The sequence below is a fragment of the Gambusia affinis genome, linkage group LG14 (genome assembly GCF_019740435.1).
Source record: "Gambusia affinis linkage group LG14, SWU_Gaff_1.0, whole genome shotgun sequence".
In the NCBI taxonomy this organism is placed as follows: domain Eukaryota; kingdom Metazoa; phylum Chordata; class Actinopteri; order Cyprinodontiformes; family Poeciliidae; genus Gambusia; species Gambusia affinis.
In genome coordinates, this window is record NC_057881.1 from 3,664,894 (window position 1) to 3,685,146 (window position 20,253).

The window sequence follows — 20,253 nt, forward strand, 5'->3', positions numbered from 1 at the left end:
TTACGCCGCAGATCCCAAGGATCAGAGTAGATGATATTTCTAGGAATAACTGCAAAATCGGAAATCTTGTCTTGCTGTCAGCTCGTCACATCTGACTGTCTTTCAGGTGAAGTACAATATGAAAAAAGACAAGAAAAATATGGTAAAGTGAAAAAAAATCACACGTCTGATCAGTTGTTGCTGATCTGTCCTCCAAAGTCTGTAGGAATCCGGTGGAGAAACAGAGGTGTGCAGACTGACAATACAGGCAGAGGTTGATGAACAGATAGAAAATTTATGCTGAAGTGCTTCGTACGGGTCTAGAATCACAAACAGGCCAGTCAAGTTTCAAATGTCATAAACTAGATCTTCTGTTCAGCTGATATTCATGTCTGATTTGTTTTTTTTTTTAAACAGACTCAATAAAATAAATACAAATAATATTTTTGCATAATCTCATTTTCAATATTTAAAAGTAAAGCAGAATATTTTCCTTATCATTGAGTCATTTAGCTGTGAAGATGTTTGTATTCAGATATGCAAAGTGTGAAAATAGTTTAGGTTTGTTTAAACTTATTTTTCTATGTCAAAGACAATTATGCAAATGAAGCCAACACATTATATTGTACTGAAAAAACAAATACAACGTGTTGCTCCATGTTTACATGCTTTCTGCTTCACAGCTTCAGATTGAACTCCTCTGTTCTTATTTAGCCTTGAACCAGTTAAAGGTCAAATTTAAATGATCAAACTAATTCAATTTTGTTTTGCAGATATTTAATAATTAAGCTAAATCACTTCCTGACTGCAAACATGCTGCAATATTATTTTCGAATAGCTGTGGCTTCTTCCTGGGAGCCATTCCAAGTACACCAGTGCTGATCCTTGTTCACTTGACGATAATTAATATTAACACTTCCTGGAGGGAAAGTTTCTGAAAATTTATAGACAATGGCCTTGCAGGACTTTAAACACTTTCTCTATTTGGGTTTGCTGTTTTCTTTTCAAGATTCTGATGTTTTTTTCTTGATTGCAGAAACACTTTAAGTTGTTTTAGTTAGATTTACCATATTTAACACTGGAACTGGAAGAATAGTAAAATGTCCCTGGAAAAGCAAAAAACAAAGCTGAAGCCTCACAAAATGTGAGGCAATCACTATTGAGCTTGTTTTAATTTATCATGCAGTTAACTGTTTCATTGTGGCAGGCTTAACTATGCATTTTTTAATAAATGCAAATATATTTTATCCTTTGCACTTTATTAGTTTTCTCAAGCCTGTGTTGGAAAAGTTCCAAAAGAGGTGATTCTTATCACTTTCAAAAGACAGCCGACCTAAGCACCGATTAGACCATCCCTGGTCTTTGGAGCAACACAACAATAACAGATAGGCCTGGTTTTAACGGAGCCGCTTCAGCTTAAACCCACAACTGAGATGAAACTGTAAAAGCAGTCAATCACAATTTCTGCAAACATGGTAGTTCTAAATTCCTCTCATGAAAGGATGAAATCCTGAGCTGGTTGCACAGCGACTAAACCGGGCACTTGTCTCTTTAAAAGGATAATGCCAAGCTTAGGCAACCAGTGATTTAACATTCAAGGCTGTGATTAATCCAGGGAAGTGTAGGGTTAAACGAGACACTGACTCTGCACTCTATAACAGAGCACAGCTAGAGAGAGAGAGAGAGAGAAAGAGAAAGAGAGAAAGATAGGAGGGGTTTAGAGAGTTCGCTCTGCATGTTCAGAAATCTCTCTCACTCTCCCTGTCTCTCACACGCCCGGGCCATGTGCAGCCGCCACATCACGTGCCGCTGCAGAGATCATCCAAGCTGGAGAGGCAGCATGCGAGCGAGAGCAGGAGACGGAGTGGAAGGGAAGGGAGGGGAGGAGGAGGAAACGGAGAGCAGAGCAGAGGGAGATTTACAGAGGGAGGAAGCAGTAGAGATTACAGAGTAAACAAACACTAGAGGAAACAGGAGACAAGTTCAGGCACTAATTCTTAACATTTTTCACATTTCAGAATGTGCTTCCTAGTGGCACAGATTGCACGCCTAAATAAACTCCTACTGAAAACATTCTGTGACATCATTCGGCTTTCCAAATGAATTTTACTTATTACATCAAAAAATTCACTATTTTAAACTAAAGATGCAAAAGTTCTTGGCATTTTTGTTGATGAAATATTTCCAAAGCAGGTCTTTACCTTCAAATGTGAACACTAACAAAATAAGTGCACATTATTTTGATGTGTAAAATGTATGCAGGCATAAAACACTTGTTTGAAGAGGTTGTTGTTTAAATTTGGTTTTTTAAAAACATTTTCAATTACACATTTCTAAATGATCAAAACAAGTTGATGGAAACAATCCTTCATTGTGGCACATGACACTACTGCTATTCATGCCTTTTTTTTATCCCCTTTAGTAGAAATCATGATTTTCTCAGATCACCAAAGGACTTATTTCACCTTTAGGTCTCTGGATGACCATAAAATAAAGTTTATTTTGGTTCTAGTGTTTCTGTTTATTATGTTTTGGATCACTATCCTGCAGAGTTAGGTTTTAAAAACTCCATTTCTGTGGCGTCTAAAGGAAAAACAGACCCACAGCATCACAGATCCTCCACCATTAAATCATCTTTGAGCCTTCAGTAGATGCCAGATACACCTGTAGTGTTTGTTGTGTTGCTGAGAAGCTCAGCCTCGACCTCATTTGACCCTGGCTCAGATTTCCTGTTAGTCTATCAAACTCCAAACATTTGCATAGAAGTAAATGTTTTTTTTTTTCTGGCATGTCTGCTAACTGCTTGGCATGTAGATTGTGTTAAAAGCTGTTATGAAGACTTGGGAACTTTTGAGACTTAGAGATGTTTTTTTTTTTTTACCTTCTGTATTATCCTGCTCATTGTGTGGGGAAAAGATAAACATGGGTTCATATTCTGCCTTGTTTGTCAGAGTAACAATTGTTTTAAACTTTAAAAATGAATTTGCTTTCACTCTAGATACAGGCTGGTTTAATGCTGTAACCAATTTTTTGTTGCCATTTTCATGGACTACTAATGAAAGTTTCTAGACATTTTGATAAAAGTAAAAACATAAATTATTATTAGTTTAAAAATAATTATTTCATAGGAATAGATAAGGGTGTTAACAAGTTTGGCAGCAGTTATTGTCTTGCATGTAGTTTTCTCCCACTGATTAGTGTACTCATAATTCAATGTTTTTCACACATCCTTAACCTGGGTGCCATTAAGGTTGGGTGCATGTCAATATGGTAAGCAATTATGTTATTAAAGAGCAGTAAAGAATAACACTAATGGCACCATTACAATTTTGGACCTTTTAAGACTTGGTTTAGCAGACTTAAGAGTTACTTACACTAAAGCCAGATGTTTATTTGTGGTGATCTGATTGATTAAAGGTCCAATAGTTTCTGTCTTTTTTAAAGCACATCATCTGTTTAATGTAATTGGTACGATGAACTGCTTGGAGTGTCAAGTGTGATTTTTATTTTTTTTAAGATATGGGAACTTATCCTGAGTAACAAATAGACCACAAACACTGTATTTTTAACTACTTGCTGTGTGGTTGTGTACTTTAAGTAGTCATATTAAAGCTAAGTGAGGTTATTTTCAATAATAATAAAAATAATAATATTGTCTTTTATATTAATTTTCTCTTCTACCAGAATCAAAATCTGAGGTGGCAGAGAGAGCCAGTATGATGAAATCTGCAGCTGTGTTGGTGATCATACAGCTGAGACTGGGTTTGAGGAATGTCATGTGTGTCCAGAGTGAGCATCTGCTGCTGTGGGACTCTGTCCAACTGGCTGCATATCATATCCAGATGAAAAATGCAAGTTCATACACTTGGAATGTATCAGGCAACAATTTTTGCACTCCAAAAAGTCTTGGAGAACTATATACACACCAATATCAGAATGACTATATTTTCATGTTGTATTTTCAGGAAATCTTTGACCATATTTGCAGGTAGATGCTATTCTGCAAGTCAAGAAAGAGCCTACTTGTAGTGGTGGTCCCATGGCATTGACATCTGTCATATTTTAACTTGTAGAAATTAGTTTCCTTTAAAATATTTTTTAGCATCTCCTAAAAACATTTTTCTTAAGCCTTTTTAAACACTCCACTGAGGCTGAAAATAGTTAACTTTGAGCATTCACCTGTTGTTGTTTTTTTTTTCAGAAGCTTGTACAAAATAACATTGTCAACTCAAAATAATTCTATGTTCATAGTGATCCAGTGGGATCCTCTGATCAGTTCACTGGTCTGAGTCCAAAAAGCTAAATATCAGCAGAATCCAGGAACCAGACAATTTCTTAGTGCATCTCTGATCTCAATAGATGTAATAATACATTATTTTCATCCTTATAATAGTGATCATTGTGTTCAAACACCCTATTTTTTATTTCTGCATTCTTTAATTTCACACTTTTAATATAATTTTATTTATTTTGATAAATTTACAACAGCAAACTGATAATTTACCAAAAAAGGAATAAGCAGAAACCAAGCCTTTCCTACCCTACTTGAGTCTACAAAATGTTTTATATTTATGTGACAAGTAAATAGCTGAGATTTAAGAAGATCTAAGCCTTTCAACAGACCGTCCTAAATGTTTTTGTGCTCTCTATTATGTTTGTCAGGACCTGTCAGTGTCTATTAGCTTAACAACAGAGCTGAAATCCTCTTTTTATCTCAAATGTGAACAGAGAAAAAAAAGAAAGCTGGCTTCAGTAAACAGCAGCATTTCATGGTTACAGTAAACCTGCCATGTGGCATCTGCACGCCGTCAACTGATCCATTCAGAGGCCCAGTTAGTGTGTCATAATCTGATCTGACCACTGGCAGAGCTTCAGCAGTGATTTGGAAAGACGACGGTGACAGGAGGGGGAGGTCACTACGATCTCCATAATGCTGTGACATAACACGCAGTTGGTGTGTTGACACTGGGTGCAACACTCCCGGGGTGTGTCACCTGGACTCAGCTGTTTCTGGTGTGTGTCGGTGTTCTGGTGTTTTTGTACACTCATGTGAACATGCACGTGCCTGCGTGTGTTTGATTAAGTGTGCGAGTCCAGGCCTGTCTTGGTTTTTATGCACCGTCTGTCTTTTTTCAGAATCTCACGGTGAAGTTAGGAGACACAGGTTACATGTTTTCCCATTTTCCAAGAGCTAAATAATCATTCAAAAAATTCTTAAATTATGTTCTTTGTATGTCTTCTAGTGGAGACATACTACATTGTTATATGTCAGTAATTCAGTCTTTGATATTTTAATAGAAATAGACTCTGATGCTCACCCTGTGATGTGCAGGTCAAATAGAAAAATGTGATTGAGTCTCAAAGCAATGAACTCCAGCTATTTGCCTATAAACAAATCAACCCACACTGTGCACTTTGTATATTTGTGAGTGCAATAATAATCCGATAATAACCTGGGACATGTGGTTTGATGCGTAAATCAGGATAAAATTATGGAATTAGATCATTTCCTACTGAACCCAAACTATTACTGCTATCGTACGTCAAACAGTTTCATGTGTGTCTGGAAAATCTGAGGCAAGTCAGACTTCAAAGAAAACTGGAAACCAGTATTGACCTGGAAGAGTCTGATCTGTAATAAGTCTGTAATACAGATATCTCTCTGAATCTTGTGGTGTTGCCTAAGACAAAGAATTAGGGCAATACTAATAAGAAAAAATAAGAAATTATAAAATATTATGCAAATAAAGTTGTAGTATTACTTGACTTCATCATGTAATATTATTAGTTAATTCTCTCTTTTTTTTTCTTAGTATTACCCTAACACTCTTGCAGTTGCCAAAGACAGAAGAATTTAAATTGAAAGCATAAAGAGGCGGTGGAGAGGGGACCTGCCTCGATGTTTACATTCCAGGGAGGGAAGCCTTATTCATGTAACACACTCCTTATATCACATCGTGTTCTCTTCCCAGCTTGTAAATGGAAAAAAAATAAAAGCAGCTGCTGGCAGAGTTCACAGCTTGTCTTTTTATCTTCCATGACAGAAACAAACAAAGAGGAAATGAAATGCTGTTCAAAGTCCTCATCTGATTATAGCTGCTGACAACGTCTGCTGCGACTATTATTACTCATGCCGTTGTAAATGTTTCTAAAAGTACTGCTAAACCCAAAGTTGTGTCTGAAGGACTTCTGTCATAACTACTGCACAAGCCACAATTAGAACAGTAAAGATTCCTGCTACCACTGGACTGTGTTGCTGCCACCAAAGAAGAGCACTGAAATGCTTTCTAGTTGCTCCATTCTTTCTGATTTAATAATGTGTCTGAAACAGAAACTTTGGTAATTCCTTTGTCATAGATGCAGTGTGAAATATCCAATTGATTGTTTCCATCATTTCTGTTTCAGTCACCTCAGCTTGGTTGAACAACTGCCAATATGTTGCCTTTAAATATCACAACAGAAATATTTGGTCCAAAATGACCTGCAGAATATGGCAAATCAACAAAATAATTACAATAAAATTGAAATATTTTATTGTAAAGTATTAATTTCAATTTCATTATCTGACAGGTTTAAAATGAACAATCTGACAAGAAACTGTTCCAGCAATCATATTTAGAGGTGAAAAATAAAAGATGTTTTTTCCCTGATCATGTTTGATGTTGTATTATTTGGCACAACCAAAATAACAGCAATAACAAACCTGTTGCTATTGCTCAATAACGCCGGGGGAGGGAGGGCGTAACTAGTTAGCATGCCGGAGTCTCGTTCGTTATCAGAATTAACCAGACAAGCACAGCGGGAGGTAACAAAGGCACCTCCCACTGGATTTACTCACCAAAGTTAAAGTACAACTTTCCCCTGAGTTCAGAGTGGTTCTGTTTATTCCCCGGGTGTAACGACTGTGGAACAGTCTGAGCTTAACAGGATAGTCAGGTTCATTTTTATAAGTATCTTTTAAAAATATTTAATAACGTATTTGGAATTTGTAGCTCGTCTTGCATCTCCAATAAACAAAAATTTTTGACATGTTAGATTGAGATAAATGTGAAAAATGTTTGCTTTCCAGCTTCTCTTATCTAAAGCAATTGGCATGAAATTATTTCTGCATTTCCGTGCATCTTCATGTTGTTAATAGTTATTTTTGCAGAATGGGCTTCATCGGGATGTGGGTGTGCATTTGGGTGGTTTTTGAATGTACTCCCCATCTGTACAGGGTGTACCCCACTTCTCGCCCAATGATTGCTGGACGTGGGCACTAGCTCTCCTGCAATCCTGCACGGATAAGTGGGTATGGATAATGATGGCTGACTCACCAAAAATCATAAACACGATTTTTTCTGAGAGATTTCTCATACTGTGCATTGTTTCAATTTTGAGCCTCATTCCTCTGCATCATCTTATTTTATTGCATTACACTGCGTTGAGCCATGTTGTGTTAAATCAGAGTGGATCGTGGTTGACATTCAAATCGAACCTTATAAAATTGGTGTTTGCTGCTCATGAATCTGGAATCGACCACAAAGCAGAAATACTCCTGTAGAAATGTGGAAGAAATAAGTCAGAGAGGAAAAGGTTCAAGGTCCAAACTCTTCCTAGCTTCATTTAATGTTAACCAATAAAAGAAACATAACATTTTCACTTACTGTGACTTGTAATTGCTATAAATTGTAGCGGGGACTCTTCTGAAGAACAAATTGAGTACAGTGCAGTAATTGTAAATACAATTTTAAGCAATAAGAATTTTCTGAGGGTGAAAAGTCAGTGAAAAAAATACACAAAATTAGCTAAATTACAGTAATTTCTGCATGTCAATTGGTATCTTTCTCCTTGTATAATTAGCATGATTACCATTCCTTTCCTAGTAGCTTTGCTTCCTTTCATTGAATAAGAGAGCTGATTCAGAAAATGACAACCTGATTTTTTTAGGACAACATTGAATTAGTCTGTAATTTGTTTTTTTCAGCTTTGATTGTGTATTTTCTCTTAACCATATTTCTGCATCACCTTCCTGCCAAAATGCCTTTTTTGCAGCTGTGAGTTTGTTGCATTCAGCTTTACATGTAGGTGGATCACGTGAGATTTTCAGTGGATCTAACAAGAGATTAGTCAAGAGCAAGAGCTGCTCACCTGACTCTCAAACCGGAGGCTCTCTATTTTCTGCTGCTGTGGGCATCTCCGCCCACGGCAGCTGATGTCTTCACATGTTGTTGGCAAACATCTGAGTGAAATGACAGCTCAAAATAAAATAAAAAAATCCTAAAAATGAAGCAAAGGAAAATTTCTTGATGTCATCAATATTCAATTCAGTTTAATTTTAAAACACTTTGCTGATCTCAAAAATTAAAAATAAATGTTTCGACTCTCAAAGTTCTCCAGAGCTGTCATAGATGTTGATAGTTGTGGACAGGAAGGATCTTCTGTAGCTGTCTGTAAAGCAGCAGTTCTGAAGAAACCTTAGACTGAAGTCACTGCTGTAAAGTGTCACATGGTTCCCATTACAGTATTTCTGTTTTAATAATGAAGGATTTTTACTTGGAATTCTTGACTTGATTAAAGCATGATTAGAAGTGAAACCTTTAAGATTACATCATTAAATGGGCAGAGACCGTGAAAAGGTTTTATGTTTTCTTGTTGACATCATAACGCGTTTTCATTTGCAAGATATTGGCGAATATAAATCTTACTTGCACATCATTTACCCACTGAAATATAAATGAACAAGAGCCTGGTGTGCAGAAATAGAGAAACACATAATCTCAGCTAAACTAATCCAAGCAGAGAGATTCAACGGCTGCTTCCTCCAAATGCCTCCTGCTCTCAGACAGGAAATGAAGCCAGACGGGGCCGCGTTAGGCGGCTGTTTACCCGGCAGCAGCAGAAGCCATGTTCTTGGATCAGTGTCAACTTTTCACCCAAAATGGCTTTTATTAGGACAAGGCTTTGGGCAGACTTATCCAGGATCAGCCCCTGTCAGCTGCCAGAGATGGATTCACAGATTGAACAAATGTATAGGTTCATATATTCCTCATATTTAGTGATTTATGATTAATAGGCAGGAGTGCAAAAAAGAGCTGATACTTTGGTGCAAATGCATGTTTTTATATTTTGCATCAAAGGATACAGATGTTTTACTGATATTCAAATATTTCTAGAGCTATAGTGCTCTAAGTTTTCCCTTGACATTTGTATCTTTGTAATGAAGTAAAAACATGTGTTGTGCAAAAATACCAAAGCAAGTCAACAGGCATGTTCAACCCAGAACTGAGACCCCTTTTTTCCTACCTAAGAGCAGATTTACAAAAAGTCAATGATGTACATGGGGACTGGAACTGATCTGTTACTGTCATGTCTCTGAGCTGCACATACAGGCCATCAGAGAGCTGAAGAATCAATGTATTTCAGAGTATATTAGCTTTGTGGATCGTTTAGATCAAACCTTTGATCAAAATATAAATTGCACATTATTCAGGTACGGTATAGTGCTCTGAGATGATTTGTTATTGAATTAACACTGCCTTAAAAACAGGAATAAATTCAGTTTAAGACATTTTTTGAGGGTAATTATTGAAGGTAACTTCTCAAAAGCTCAGAAAAAAAAGGCACCAACATTTTAGACTATATAGAGGACAGGGTTGAAAAAGTCATGTAGGCTTTTATCAACTACTTGCTAAGTGGAGGTCTAAAAGTTGTTCTTTTCTGCTTTGCTTGTTCTCTTTGCTGTATACTCACTGGAAAAATGACTTTTTATGCTTCTGGACTTCTGGACTTCTAATCAATCAATGGCTTGTAAACAAAAGTCACATGGACCCAAAATGCACCCAAATGTTTAGTGTAGAGGGTTTTGGTAAGCTATGATGATGCGGCAAAGAAGACATATTGAATCTTTTTCCACAATCTTTTTTTTGGCTTTCAAAATTTACACCAACATTTTTCTCTGCTAAATAACGCCCAAATTTATTGAAAACCTTCCATGAGCAGCTAATTATTAATCAAAGCTTTGTAAAGTGTATGTAAGTATGAGGGGTAAAACGTAAGAAATCAAACAAGGATCAGTTTTACAGTATGATTACTGCTGAGGATGAAGAATCATGATGGTTGCATGTCTCTATGCAGTTAAATCAAACCTCTACTTTGAGTAAAACTGCATCCCATTGATTAAAATTACGTAAAGTGGCATAACATGCTAAGTAAAAGTGTAAACCAGGGCCAGTTTTCTGCTCTCATGAAGGAAGTCATCAGCAAAGTCAAGAAGGAGCCAAATTGAATGTAAACAACACTAAGAAGATTTTATCTCCGAGTTCAGCCAAGGTTCAAATCTGAAAACATCCACCATTCACAAAGGTTACATGTCCACTCAATGAGAAAATGTTTTCAGCTGGATGTCTTACAAGAAGAGGTTCTCAGAAAATTACTTCACTTCATTCATCCCTCCCACTTTTCTTCATGCATTGTCAGTCAGAGGTTGGTTGTGTTTTTTTTTTAGCTGATCTGAATAATGACATGACTGACAGTGAGCAGCAGCAGGTGACAAGCAGCAAATCAGTGTCAGTTCAGCTGCTTTGACTGACATTCATGTAAAAAAATGCTTTGCATGCAGAAAAAGCCCCGGAAAATGGTTTGTATTTTAGACTTTCTGTCTTCAAGACAGTAAAGCAAGGTGAATTTGATGGCAAACCCTTAAGTTCTATAGATAAGTATTTGAAATATGTTAATTAAAAGCAGTTTTCTATATTTTTTGTGGTTACACATAGGGAAAAGATCCATAAAACTATGTGTGATGCTCCCACCACTGTTTTGGTTGATATTGTTCACCATCTACGCAGCTATTTATAAATGGTGGCACAGAGCCCGGAGCTCTGAAGTGAATTACAAATGTTGCCACAATACATTTCTGACTAGTGCTGGATGATTTCTAAGCTAACATTTGAATTTCTCGCTATTGAGGAGATATGTCCTAGCACTAAAATAAAATTTCTCCAGTTAGCAAAATCGGAAAGAAATGTCATGATAACTAGCGAGTGCAATGATTTGGCTGAGAATGGACTTACTATTCCTGGTTCTGTGGTGCTCCGTTGAGAAAAGCAAAGATGGGCTAAAGCAGAATAGCTGCAGGCTAAAGAGATCCATGGCAGGATTTCACACCCACTGGCACACAATGTACCAGCAGGATCTGCTGGCTGATTTAGCCTTAATTAGGCCTTGTATTCCTGGTAATTTAGTACTCTCACTAAACTATTTCAGACCTATTGTGTTTTCTCAAATGTAAATATATTATGCATTCTTGAATCAACATTTTATTGTATGCAAGTGGTCATTAATGTTTTATTGTAGATCTTTAAGTCTGAAGTGAAATTAGATTTTTAATGTGTCAAAGAACAGACAGAAAATTCCAACCTCAGTGAAAATTGAATTTGTTGTTGTTCTCTGGCAAGTTTTTCTGACTCAACACTGACACCAGGTGGATAAACCTTGTCATTGCAGTTTTGCTTTGTTTAAGAACAACAAGTTTTAAGTGCCAAACGGATTTTAAAAGCAAGTTTGACACGTTGAACACAATCATAATTAAGTAGAAAACAGCAGAGAGAAAGCGGAGAGGAAACACCCAGCATTTATTCTTTACTGCTGTTATGAGATGAAGTAGAACATAATGTTCATGACCTCTGGGGTAATCCCCTTTATGGACATTTCAGACTCAGGATTGAGCCTGGGGGACAGAATGTACAGCTGTGGTTTATGTAGCTCCAAAACAGACCAACAATTGGAATCATCTGATTAATTGGTTATTTTTTAATAGGTCTAAGTAATGATAACTAATAGGCACAATTATTGCCAGTCTTTAATTTATAAAATAAATGTAAATGTAGCATTATCATAATTTCTAATTTATTTTTTTTTAAAGTTGATCAGAGTGTCCTGGAATGATCTGTAAATACTGTTTTTTTAATTTTTTTTTTTTTACTGTAACATAAATATGGCCCATTTCTCAATTATCTTTCCTAATGGGAGAGACAAGAAAACCTATCATACAAATCTCCATAACAACCATTAGATCCTTCATGCTAACTAAAGATGTTAACCTTCATCAGATGAGAATAAAGTGAAACTTTTCAGGGAACAATCACTCTATGTTGACCAGTTGTCAAAGAAAATAATGAACATGCAGAAAAGGATTTTGCATTCACGGTTAAGTGGACGATCTGTGATGCTGTGGGCTTGCTTTGCTTGTAGTTGTTAGGGTCTTGAATTCTGTGATACACCAGAGCACTTCACTCTGAAGACTTCTGTCAGCTTGAAATGGGTTGTTGGGTCTTTCACCAGGATTATGATAATGACTCCAAACATATGGACAAATCAGCACAGAACTGCTTCATTAGACGCAAAATCATAAAATCTATTTCTTGGTTGTCTCATTCTGTTTCCCTCTGTTGGGATCTTTTCCTCCATCATCTTCATCCTGTTTGCCTTCAGCTCTGCTGTTGCTCTCTGACTCTGGCAGCAGATGGACTCTAATCTGCAGCTGAAAGTAAAACTCCATGATGATGATGATGATGATGATGATGATGAGTGGACAACCAAACGAGTGATTAAGCTGCTGTTTCTGTTTTCATTGCATCCCAGTGGCGGGTAAAGTAGATCAGACATCAGTGGAAAGTTGAAGAATATTAAAAGGACTTTGCACACAATTTAAAAAATGTTTTGTTTGGTGGTATAGTTACACTGAATGTATATATTTAATTATTTACTATTTCATTGACACATTTAATATTAATTTAATATGTCTTAGAGTAAAAAAAAAAAAAAAAAACAGATGAAAAAGTACCTTTTTAAAGAAATACCGACTTAATTTCGGTTTTTGCGAATTATCTTGGAATTATGTGAGGACGAAATTAAATATGTATACTGGGACACAGACACCTCTGTAACGAACATAATAAAAATCCAAAACTACATATTTTATTTTCTGTAGGTGAGCAGTCAGTGCCCCAGGACCCCTCACCCACTTCCACCTGCCCTCCAGCGCCACCTGGACCTCCGGCTGGTGCCAATGGCAGCAGCGACATCATGATGAACTTTGACCCTGACCCGGCAGACCTGGCGCTGTCCAGCGTGCCGGGGCAGGAGGCGTTTGACCCACGTCGGCATCGCTTCTCGGATGACGAGCTGAAGCCTCAGCCGATGATCAAAAAGGCTCGCAAGATGCTCGTCCCAGACGAACAGAAGGTACTACATCTCCCACAATCCACTTCTGTCTGGCATAAAAACCAATCCATTCACTGCAGCAGTGTGTTTTTTATGTTGGAACTGAATGACAGAAACTTTTGTCAATACTTCAATCCAGCAAATACAAATTATGATCCAAACAAAATATAGATAGATTTATAATATGTGATTTTATGTTTAGATTTTGGAGAGTTTAAATATTTTTGGTTGACTGGCTTCAAGCTCTGTTGGTCTGGATGCCAAACTGTAGTTATGTGCTAAAAGACACAGTCAATATGTCAACATAAGCCTGAATAGAGCATTTATTTTCATGACTTCCAATAATCAAATGATTTCAGGGACTTTCTTCTGATTCAAATGACATAAGACAAAAAATAAAACTCTAAATCTAAATCCTTAACTTGATTATCACAAAGGTCACTGCTCTGTGCTGCGCTGGAATAACTTTAAAAAAAAAGAAACTAAGGCAGCGTGACGTCCAACTGGTGTTAATGCCTCTTGACAAGAGCTCTAAAATATTTTGTCCTCAGCTCATTGCACAATAGGCAAAGCTGTGATCAATTGCTCATGGTTTCACAGTTCAGCAAGGAGCAGCTGCATCTCCTGAAGCACACATAATTTATGGAGAGGTGAAGGCACTCACCTCGCCGTGTTCAGTCGCGGTTAGTTTCATCAATCATGTGTGCAGCTATGAAAAAAAAAATGATATTGGGTCAACCCTAAAGGTGAGTTTCATATCAGTGCAGCAGCTCTTCATGAGCAGGATCATCACTGCAAAAATAAAAGGCCGAGTATTTGTGAATTGCATCACAAATCAAATTATTTCACATGATTTTACTCCAACAGAAACAGCGGCAGGAAATGTTTTATGCTAAGTGAGGTTTAACCTTTAGAGAAAATCTCCAAAAACAAACAAACAAATAAAGAAAACACCACAGCTGAGGTAATGTGTAATGCTTATTCTCATAATAATTGCTGCAAAAGTACCTTTTTTATGCTTGTGGTCTTGACGATAAACCAGATGTAGATCGATCTGTAAAGGAAGCAGTAACTCTTTTGGACCCACGCTGATCCGCTCGTCATAAATCGTTCAGATAGAAATCTCTGGTTTTGGTTTCTATTTGACCTCTTTTTTCAGCTCTGTAGGCACTTAAGTTATTGTTCTGCCCAATAATCTCCTTGTTTGATCTTCAGTAGAAGTCCAATTTTTTTATGTGACCTTCAAACAACAGTATTGCTGCAGGATTTCTGCAGAAGGTTTATTGGTTCAACAAAGCAGCTGCTGTTTGTACAGCTGGATTGGAAATTCGCTACAGGTTAATTCAACGACGGTTTTTTATTTTGCATCTTTTCAAATGGCATGTTTTAGAGCCCCCAGTTAACGATTAATCAGTTACTAAATTAGTTGACGATTATTTTGATAATTGATTAATCACCATTAATTCGATGACTTTTTCAGCCCCAGTAGTGATATTTATTCTTCCACAATTGTTCACATTTTTCTAGTGTAGCTCAAATCTTGCCTGATGTAAGCTTCATATTCAAGTAGTTAATCAGGCTTCAAAAAAATTTAGATTTTCATCTGTCCATCAATTTTCTTACACCCATTGGGGTCGGGGGAAGTGCTGGTGGCTATGGCACATATTTACTTCCATACTATCTCCAGTGGTCAGCGGGGTACACCCTGAACAGGTCACCACTGGTCATTGTTCCTCAAAGTTCTCCCACTGAGAACAGTCTAAGTTGGTGATAACCAGAATTGGGAGGATATTTGCAATATATTGTGCAGCTCCACAAAAAACTAGGCTTACTTTGTAGAGTTTCTTCTGTCGTAGCTTTAAATGTTCTCTAGTTGTAAGTGTTGAGCTGTTGTTGTCTTTTTTCCTTTCCTGCCATCTTTCTACTCATCACATGACTGACCCTTGTCATCCCACTCTCTCCTCTTTTTCTTTTCTCTCCTCCCTTCACCTTTTCTCCCCACACACCCCAACATACCACACCGGCGCCGCCGACAGGATGAGAAGTACTGGAGCCGGCGTTTAAAAAACAACGAGGCGGCCAAACGCTCGCGAGACGCACGGCGACTGAAGGAGAACCAGATCTCGGTGCGCGCCGCCTTCCTGGAGCGGGAAAACGCCACCCTCCGACAGGAAGTGGCCGACATGAGAAAGGAGCTAGGCCGCTGCAGGAACATCATCAACAAGTACGAGAGTCGGCACGGAGACTTGTGAAGGCGGAGGAGGACGACGACGAAAGAGGGGAAGGATCTGGAGAGGAAGAGGAATTGAGAGAAGGGTACGACCCAATAACAGCAGCACTTTAGTTGAAGTGGCGAGGGGGCAAAGCCGAAGTAGATCTGCAGTAAGCGCTGTGTGACACCAGGTGCAAACATGGCCTATTTGGTCGAGTTTTAGCAGGATGCCACGACAAAAAAGCGCAGCGATGCCACTTTACCCCAGTTTGACTCTTCGTATTTGCTGTTTCACTGAATCCACTCTGTACTGTACGGTCACACCGCATCCGTCCCCTCCGACCCTGTGCTTGCGCCCGGTGTTGCACTGCGTTTTTTGCAGGTAGTGCATTCTGACCTGCTGCTCTGGCCAGTTCAAACGGGGTGTTGAGTTCACAGTATGCCAGTGAAATGTCACTTTTTAAGCTCAAGGCATGGACACAAGCCAGGAGAGATCAGATGTGTAATTGTTTTATGGATTTTTTTCTATAACTAGTACAAAAATCTTATATTTTTGAACTGGGCAGGAAGGTAGAACTAGTCCAGCAAAATGGTGGGGGAGGAAGAGGAGAAAGACGTGCAGGGTTTTCGTCCAGAACTCAAAGAGATTTTGACAAATGATTACTGTATATTTTTCTATTAGCAGAGATATTAAGGAGGAGGATTTTAGAGACAATCTTTTGTACATTTTATATATTGGGGAAAGGGCGGGGATTTCAGCTGGACAGTCACGGGGCCACATATAACTCTTTTCCTCTCAGCTGATTATTGCTAGTAAACAAAAAGATCTATTTTCAATGTTACAGAGCGGGTTGGTCAGAGGAAGATGTGAAACAGAGAATGTATCAAGGTTGAATCAGGTATTTCACACAGACAAGGCGAGGTAACTCAGTAATGATTTTTTTTCTTTGCGATGAAGGGAGATGGAAGCATGACCAGAGGACGAAACAGAACCTGTATAGCTTAAAGAAACTTTAGTGTTTGTTCTTTTCCTTGTGAGCTCAGTTTGAGCACTTGAGTTGTTTTCTTCTACTTGATTCTGTGTCTGAGTTTTAATAATCACAGGGCTTTTCTTTTGTGAAGGTGAAGGAGAAAAGTAAAAAAAATAATAATAATACAGGAAGTAATTAGCCATCCAAACAGCTGGATGTGAGCAGATGTTTGAGAGCAAAGAAAAAGAGAGCAGTATATTGCTGGCAGGTTTGCATTTAATTAGGAGAAGAGCTGCTCACGTGTATTTTCTATCTACTCCTCAGTCATGTCCAGGAAATGTGCTGACTGGTTTAGGGTTGTGACTGAAAATTTCAGCATGCATACACAAACAAACACACAGACACGCCCAGTCCTCTTCCTCATTTGAATCTTTATTGTTGTTGGTGATGTTGTTATGGACTTCTATGGTGCTGACCTGATCCTCCACCTGACAAACACACACACACACACAGACAGACAGACAATAATCATATTTACACATATGCAAACACAAATCTCAAACACATTACTGAACTGCCTACACATTTTCATTTATTCCTATTTTTAGTTCACACTTTCTTTCTTTTGTTGTGTATGATAATGAAAACTCCTATATAGATTTACACACAAACACTTTGTCTATACCTCTCCTTCAAACTTTACCCAATGAGAAAGAGAAATGCACCCTACTGCTACTGTACCATACAACTGTACTATTAAATATTAAAGTATTCACTAGATATATATATGTGTATACGATATATGCTTGAATTATGTGATTATAGTTGTAACATACATAATTGAATATATTACAGAAAAAAAAAAACAAGATTTCTCTCAGGTGTTTCTTTTTTTTGTCTGAGGTATAAAATCTGTTCAACTAGGATAACAAAAACAGACGCAAAAAAATCTTTTATCAAAAACCTGATTTTTGGGAGGGTTTATTTGAAGTGAAAGTTGTAGTCTAATGTTTAGTTGTCAGTTTAGTCCAGTTTATAACCAACTCACTTCAATATTTCAGAGAAAATTAAACAACAGGCCTCAGGACTTTTCACTAATCCCCACAGTTACTGTTGCTATGCCTGTCAAGCTCTGGATTCAGGAACGTCATAAAGGTTTAATATGAAAGTTGACCACTAGGTACTGCTACTTTTTGTTGGCAATTGTAAAAAAGAAAAAAAATCTATGATTTTTATTATATTATTACTGGAAGATACAGACTTTATATCACTGAGATTTCTAGTGATTATGTTTTAGATCCACCATCTTATCCAAATATTTGTTTCTGGCTCCAGAAAGGCCCTGCTTGGTCAAAGCTCACTGCTAACATGCTAAAATCCTAATATTGAATCTCTTCCCACTGACATGTGACACTGAAACAGCATTTTAGCTAAAATAAAAAAGTTATTCCTATTTGTTTTATATGGAACTGTTGGCTGGGAAATAAATTCAGACATGGATCTCATTTTAATGAGAAATATTGAATGACAACAATAGCTGATTAAAGGTATTAAAATATATTAAACGTGAATAAAATATTTCAGTTTAAGAAAGAAACAAGATATTCTTTTATATTTTCATGTTAGTGATATGGTCATTATCACCACCTTCAATCAGGTTTACAGCAATTTCATCTGTTCTGTTTTTTACAGTTTTTATACATTTTATTCATATCTGGAAAAAGTTAGAAAATTGTTTATTTAGATATAAGTATAGTCAATATGGTGGAACCAGATGGAAATATACTTGAATAAAATTCTTCTAATATGAGAATAGAAAAATCTTTTGAAGTAGAAGGACATTTTGGACATTTTGTTTTGCTTCAACACTGACATGTAATTTCAAAATTTTGGAACCAGGACGTTACAGCCTTTCCAAATGCACCACAATGTTGTGCATTGAGTCCAAAGCTTGACAGGCATCTCGTTGTGGTCCATTACACGCTGACAGAGGTAGGGATGTTGTGAATCATTTTAGAACTGCCCAGTTCTTATTTACACATACCAACTGTACCATTTTCTACCTGCTATATAGTCACAGTTGTAGTTATTGCTGCTCTTGTATTTCTTTTAAATAGCTTCCTGCCTGTTTTCTTTAGGAGATGTTGTGTTTTGATTTTTGGCACATCACCCTTTGATTCCCAAGAGCAGCTTTTATTTGATCTGCAGTGAGTATGTGTAAACTTTCTTCTTGTCCTCTTTTTAATATTTCTAGTCTGACACAAACTTTTGACTATAAATCCCCATAAAAAGGAATCTCAAAGCTTCTTCCAAGTGCATATGAAGGTTTCTGTTCTTTCTTGAGATATCTGGAATTTATGATTTTCTTTCACACACACCTTTCAGAAACCTTTTGACAGTGCTATTTTTCTATGTAATTGTGTTGTTGAGCGTGTTGCAATTTTCTCTGGTGGGTATTTGAGCCCCAGTCTTCACATGGAGGCAGCAACAATTTGCTGCTGTCGACAATGCGGGTAATACTGACAATAATGATGATAACAATAATGGACACAGCCTTGATATTTCTTCTTCAACTTTGTGGATTCTCAGCCAACTTCTCCTTGTCGTGATTGACTGTTATGAACTACAAGCGCAACTCCAGCCGGACTCCTCACCAGTATTGTGCGCAGTCCACAGCGTTGATGGCATATGTTGGTATTTTTTTCTCCCTTCAGACACAAATAAAGGCTAATCCCTATTCACTGACAAAGCTTCTCATGTGTCTTAATGTGTGATCAAAAAGTGAGCTCAAACCTTGCGACAAAACTGCCCTGACTTTTACAGACAGTGTGTAAAGTTTGTGAACCAGGAAAATATTGAATTATCACTGACTTCACAGCAAAAAAAAAAAAAAGACAAAGGAAAATTATCTGACTGGTCAACCTATGAAACACATTTTAGGTTTATGGTTGTGATAAGTGTGTATCATAATGCTAAAGTAGAAAGACATCAGTAGTGGTGTCGCAGAACCAATTAATGTAAAATGGATTTAAAGGCCTTTTTCAAACAAAAAACAGTCCCTCAATCTACGGTAAGAAAGATTATTCACAAATGCTAAACAATTAAGACGTCTGCCAGTTTTCTTGCCAGTTTTCCAGTTGGCTGCTAAAAGCTATTAAATTATTAGGGTGCTTGGTTTTTCACAAACAGCTTTTCTGTTTTTTCTTTAGTTTTGGTGGCAGGAATATGTTGTATATTTGAGGTCAGGTCCTAATTTATAAAGAGAGAATATAGGGAGGATCATTTTTTCTTTTTATTGCGGTTATGTACTAAAGAGTTTTTATTTCTCTCAATGAGTTAATTGACTTATTTACACGAAAATGATCAGGGCATACTGCAAAGATTAACACTGTGCTAACATATGAACAAAGTATTGATGCTTGTTAGAAATGATTGTTTTTGGTATTTTTTTGCTGTTTCCAAATGTTTCTTTTTTTTTTCTCTGAAGAGTTTTTGTGGCGCTCGTGGCTCCTATTTTTTGCGACAGTACGCAGACAGAGAGGAGGGTGAGGAGGGGGGGAAGACATGCGGCGAGGGTCGCCGGGACTGGGAGTCGAACCCGCGATGTCCGTGTGGAGGACTAAGGCCTCCAAGCGTGGGGCCTGCTAACCCCCTGCGCCACCACAGCACACCCTGTTTCCAAATGTTTCAATTTATTTTAGAGATTTACATCTTCAGTTCTTTTGCCATCTTCCACAAGACATTTTTTTTTCTCATCTTTATTTGAAATGCAGGGCTATTTCTGAGACACTTATTTGTGTTTGTGTTTTGTAACATTTCCTAAATTTATTGTTGATTATAAAAAAAGCGTTTTTTTAATAATTTAAGTTATGAAAAAAGGATTCAGCT

General features: G+C 37.3%; 1 protein-coding gene across 1 annotated transcript in view; it reads left to right on the top strand.

Annotated features, from left to right (window-relative positions):
- The window catches only part of dbpa (D site albumin promoter binding protein a), a 34,103-nt gene extending 14,989 nt beyond the window's left edge, over positions 1–19,114 (top strand). Inside the window, exons 4-5 of the mRNA XM_044138224.1 lie at positions 12,950–13,203; positions 15,219–19,114. Coding sequence (XP_043994159.1) covers positions 12,950–13,203; positions 15,219–15,434 — 470 coding nt within the window. The 3' untranslated portion in view covers positions 15,435–19,114. The remainder of the gene's footprint in view (positions 1–12,949; positions 13,204–15,218) is intronic.
- Positions 19,115–20,253: the final 1,139 nt, after the last annotated feature.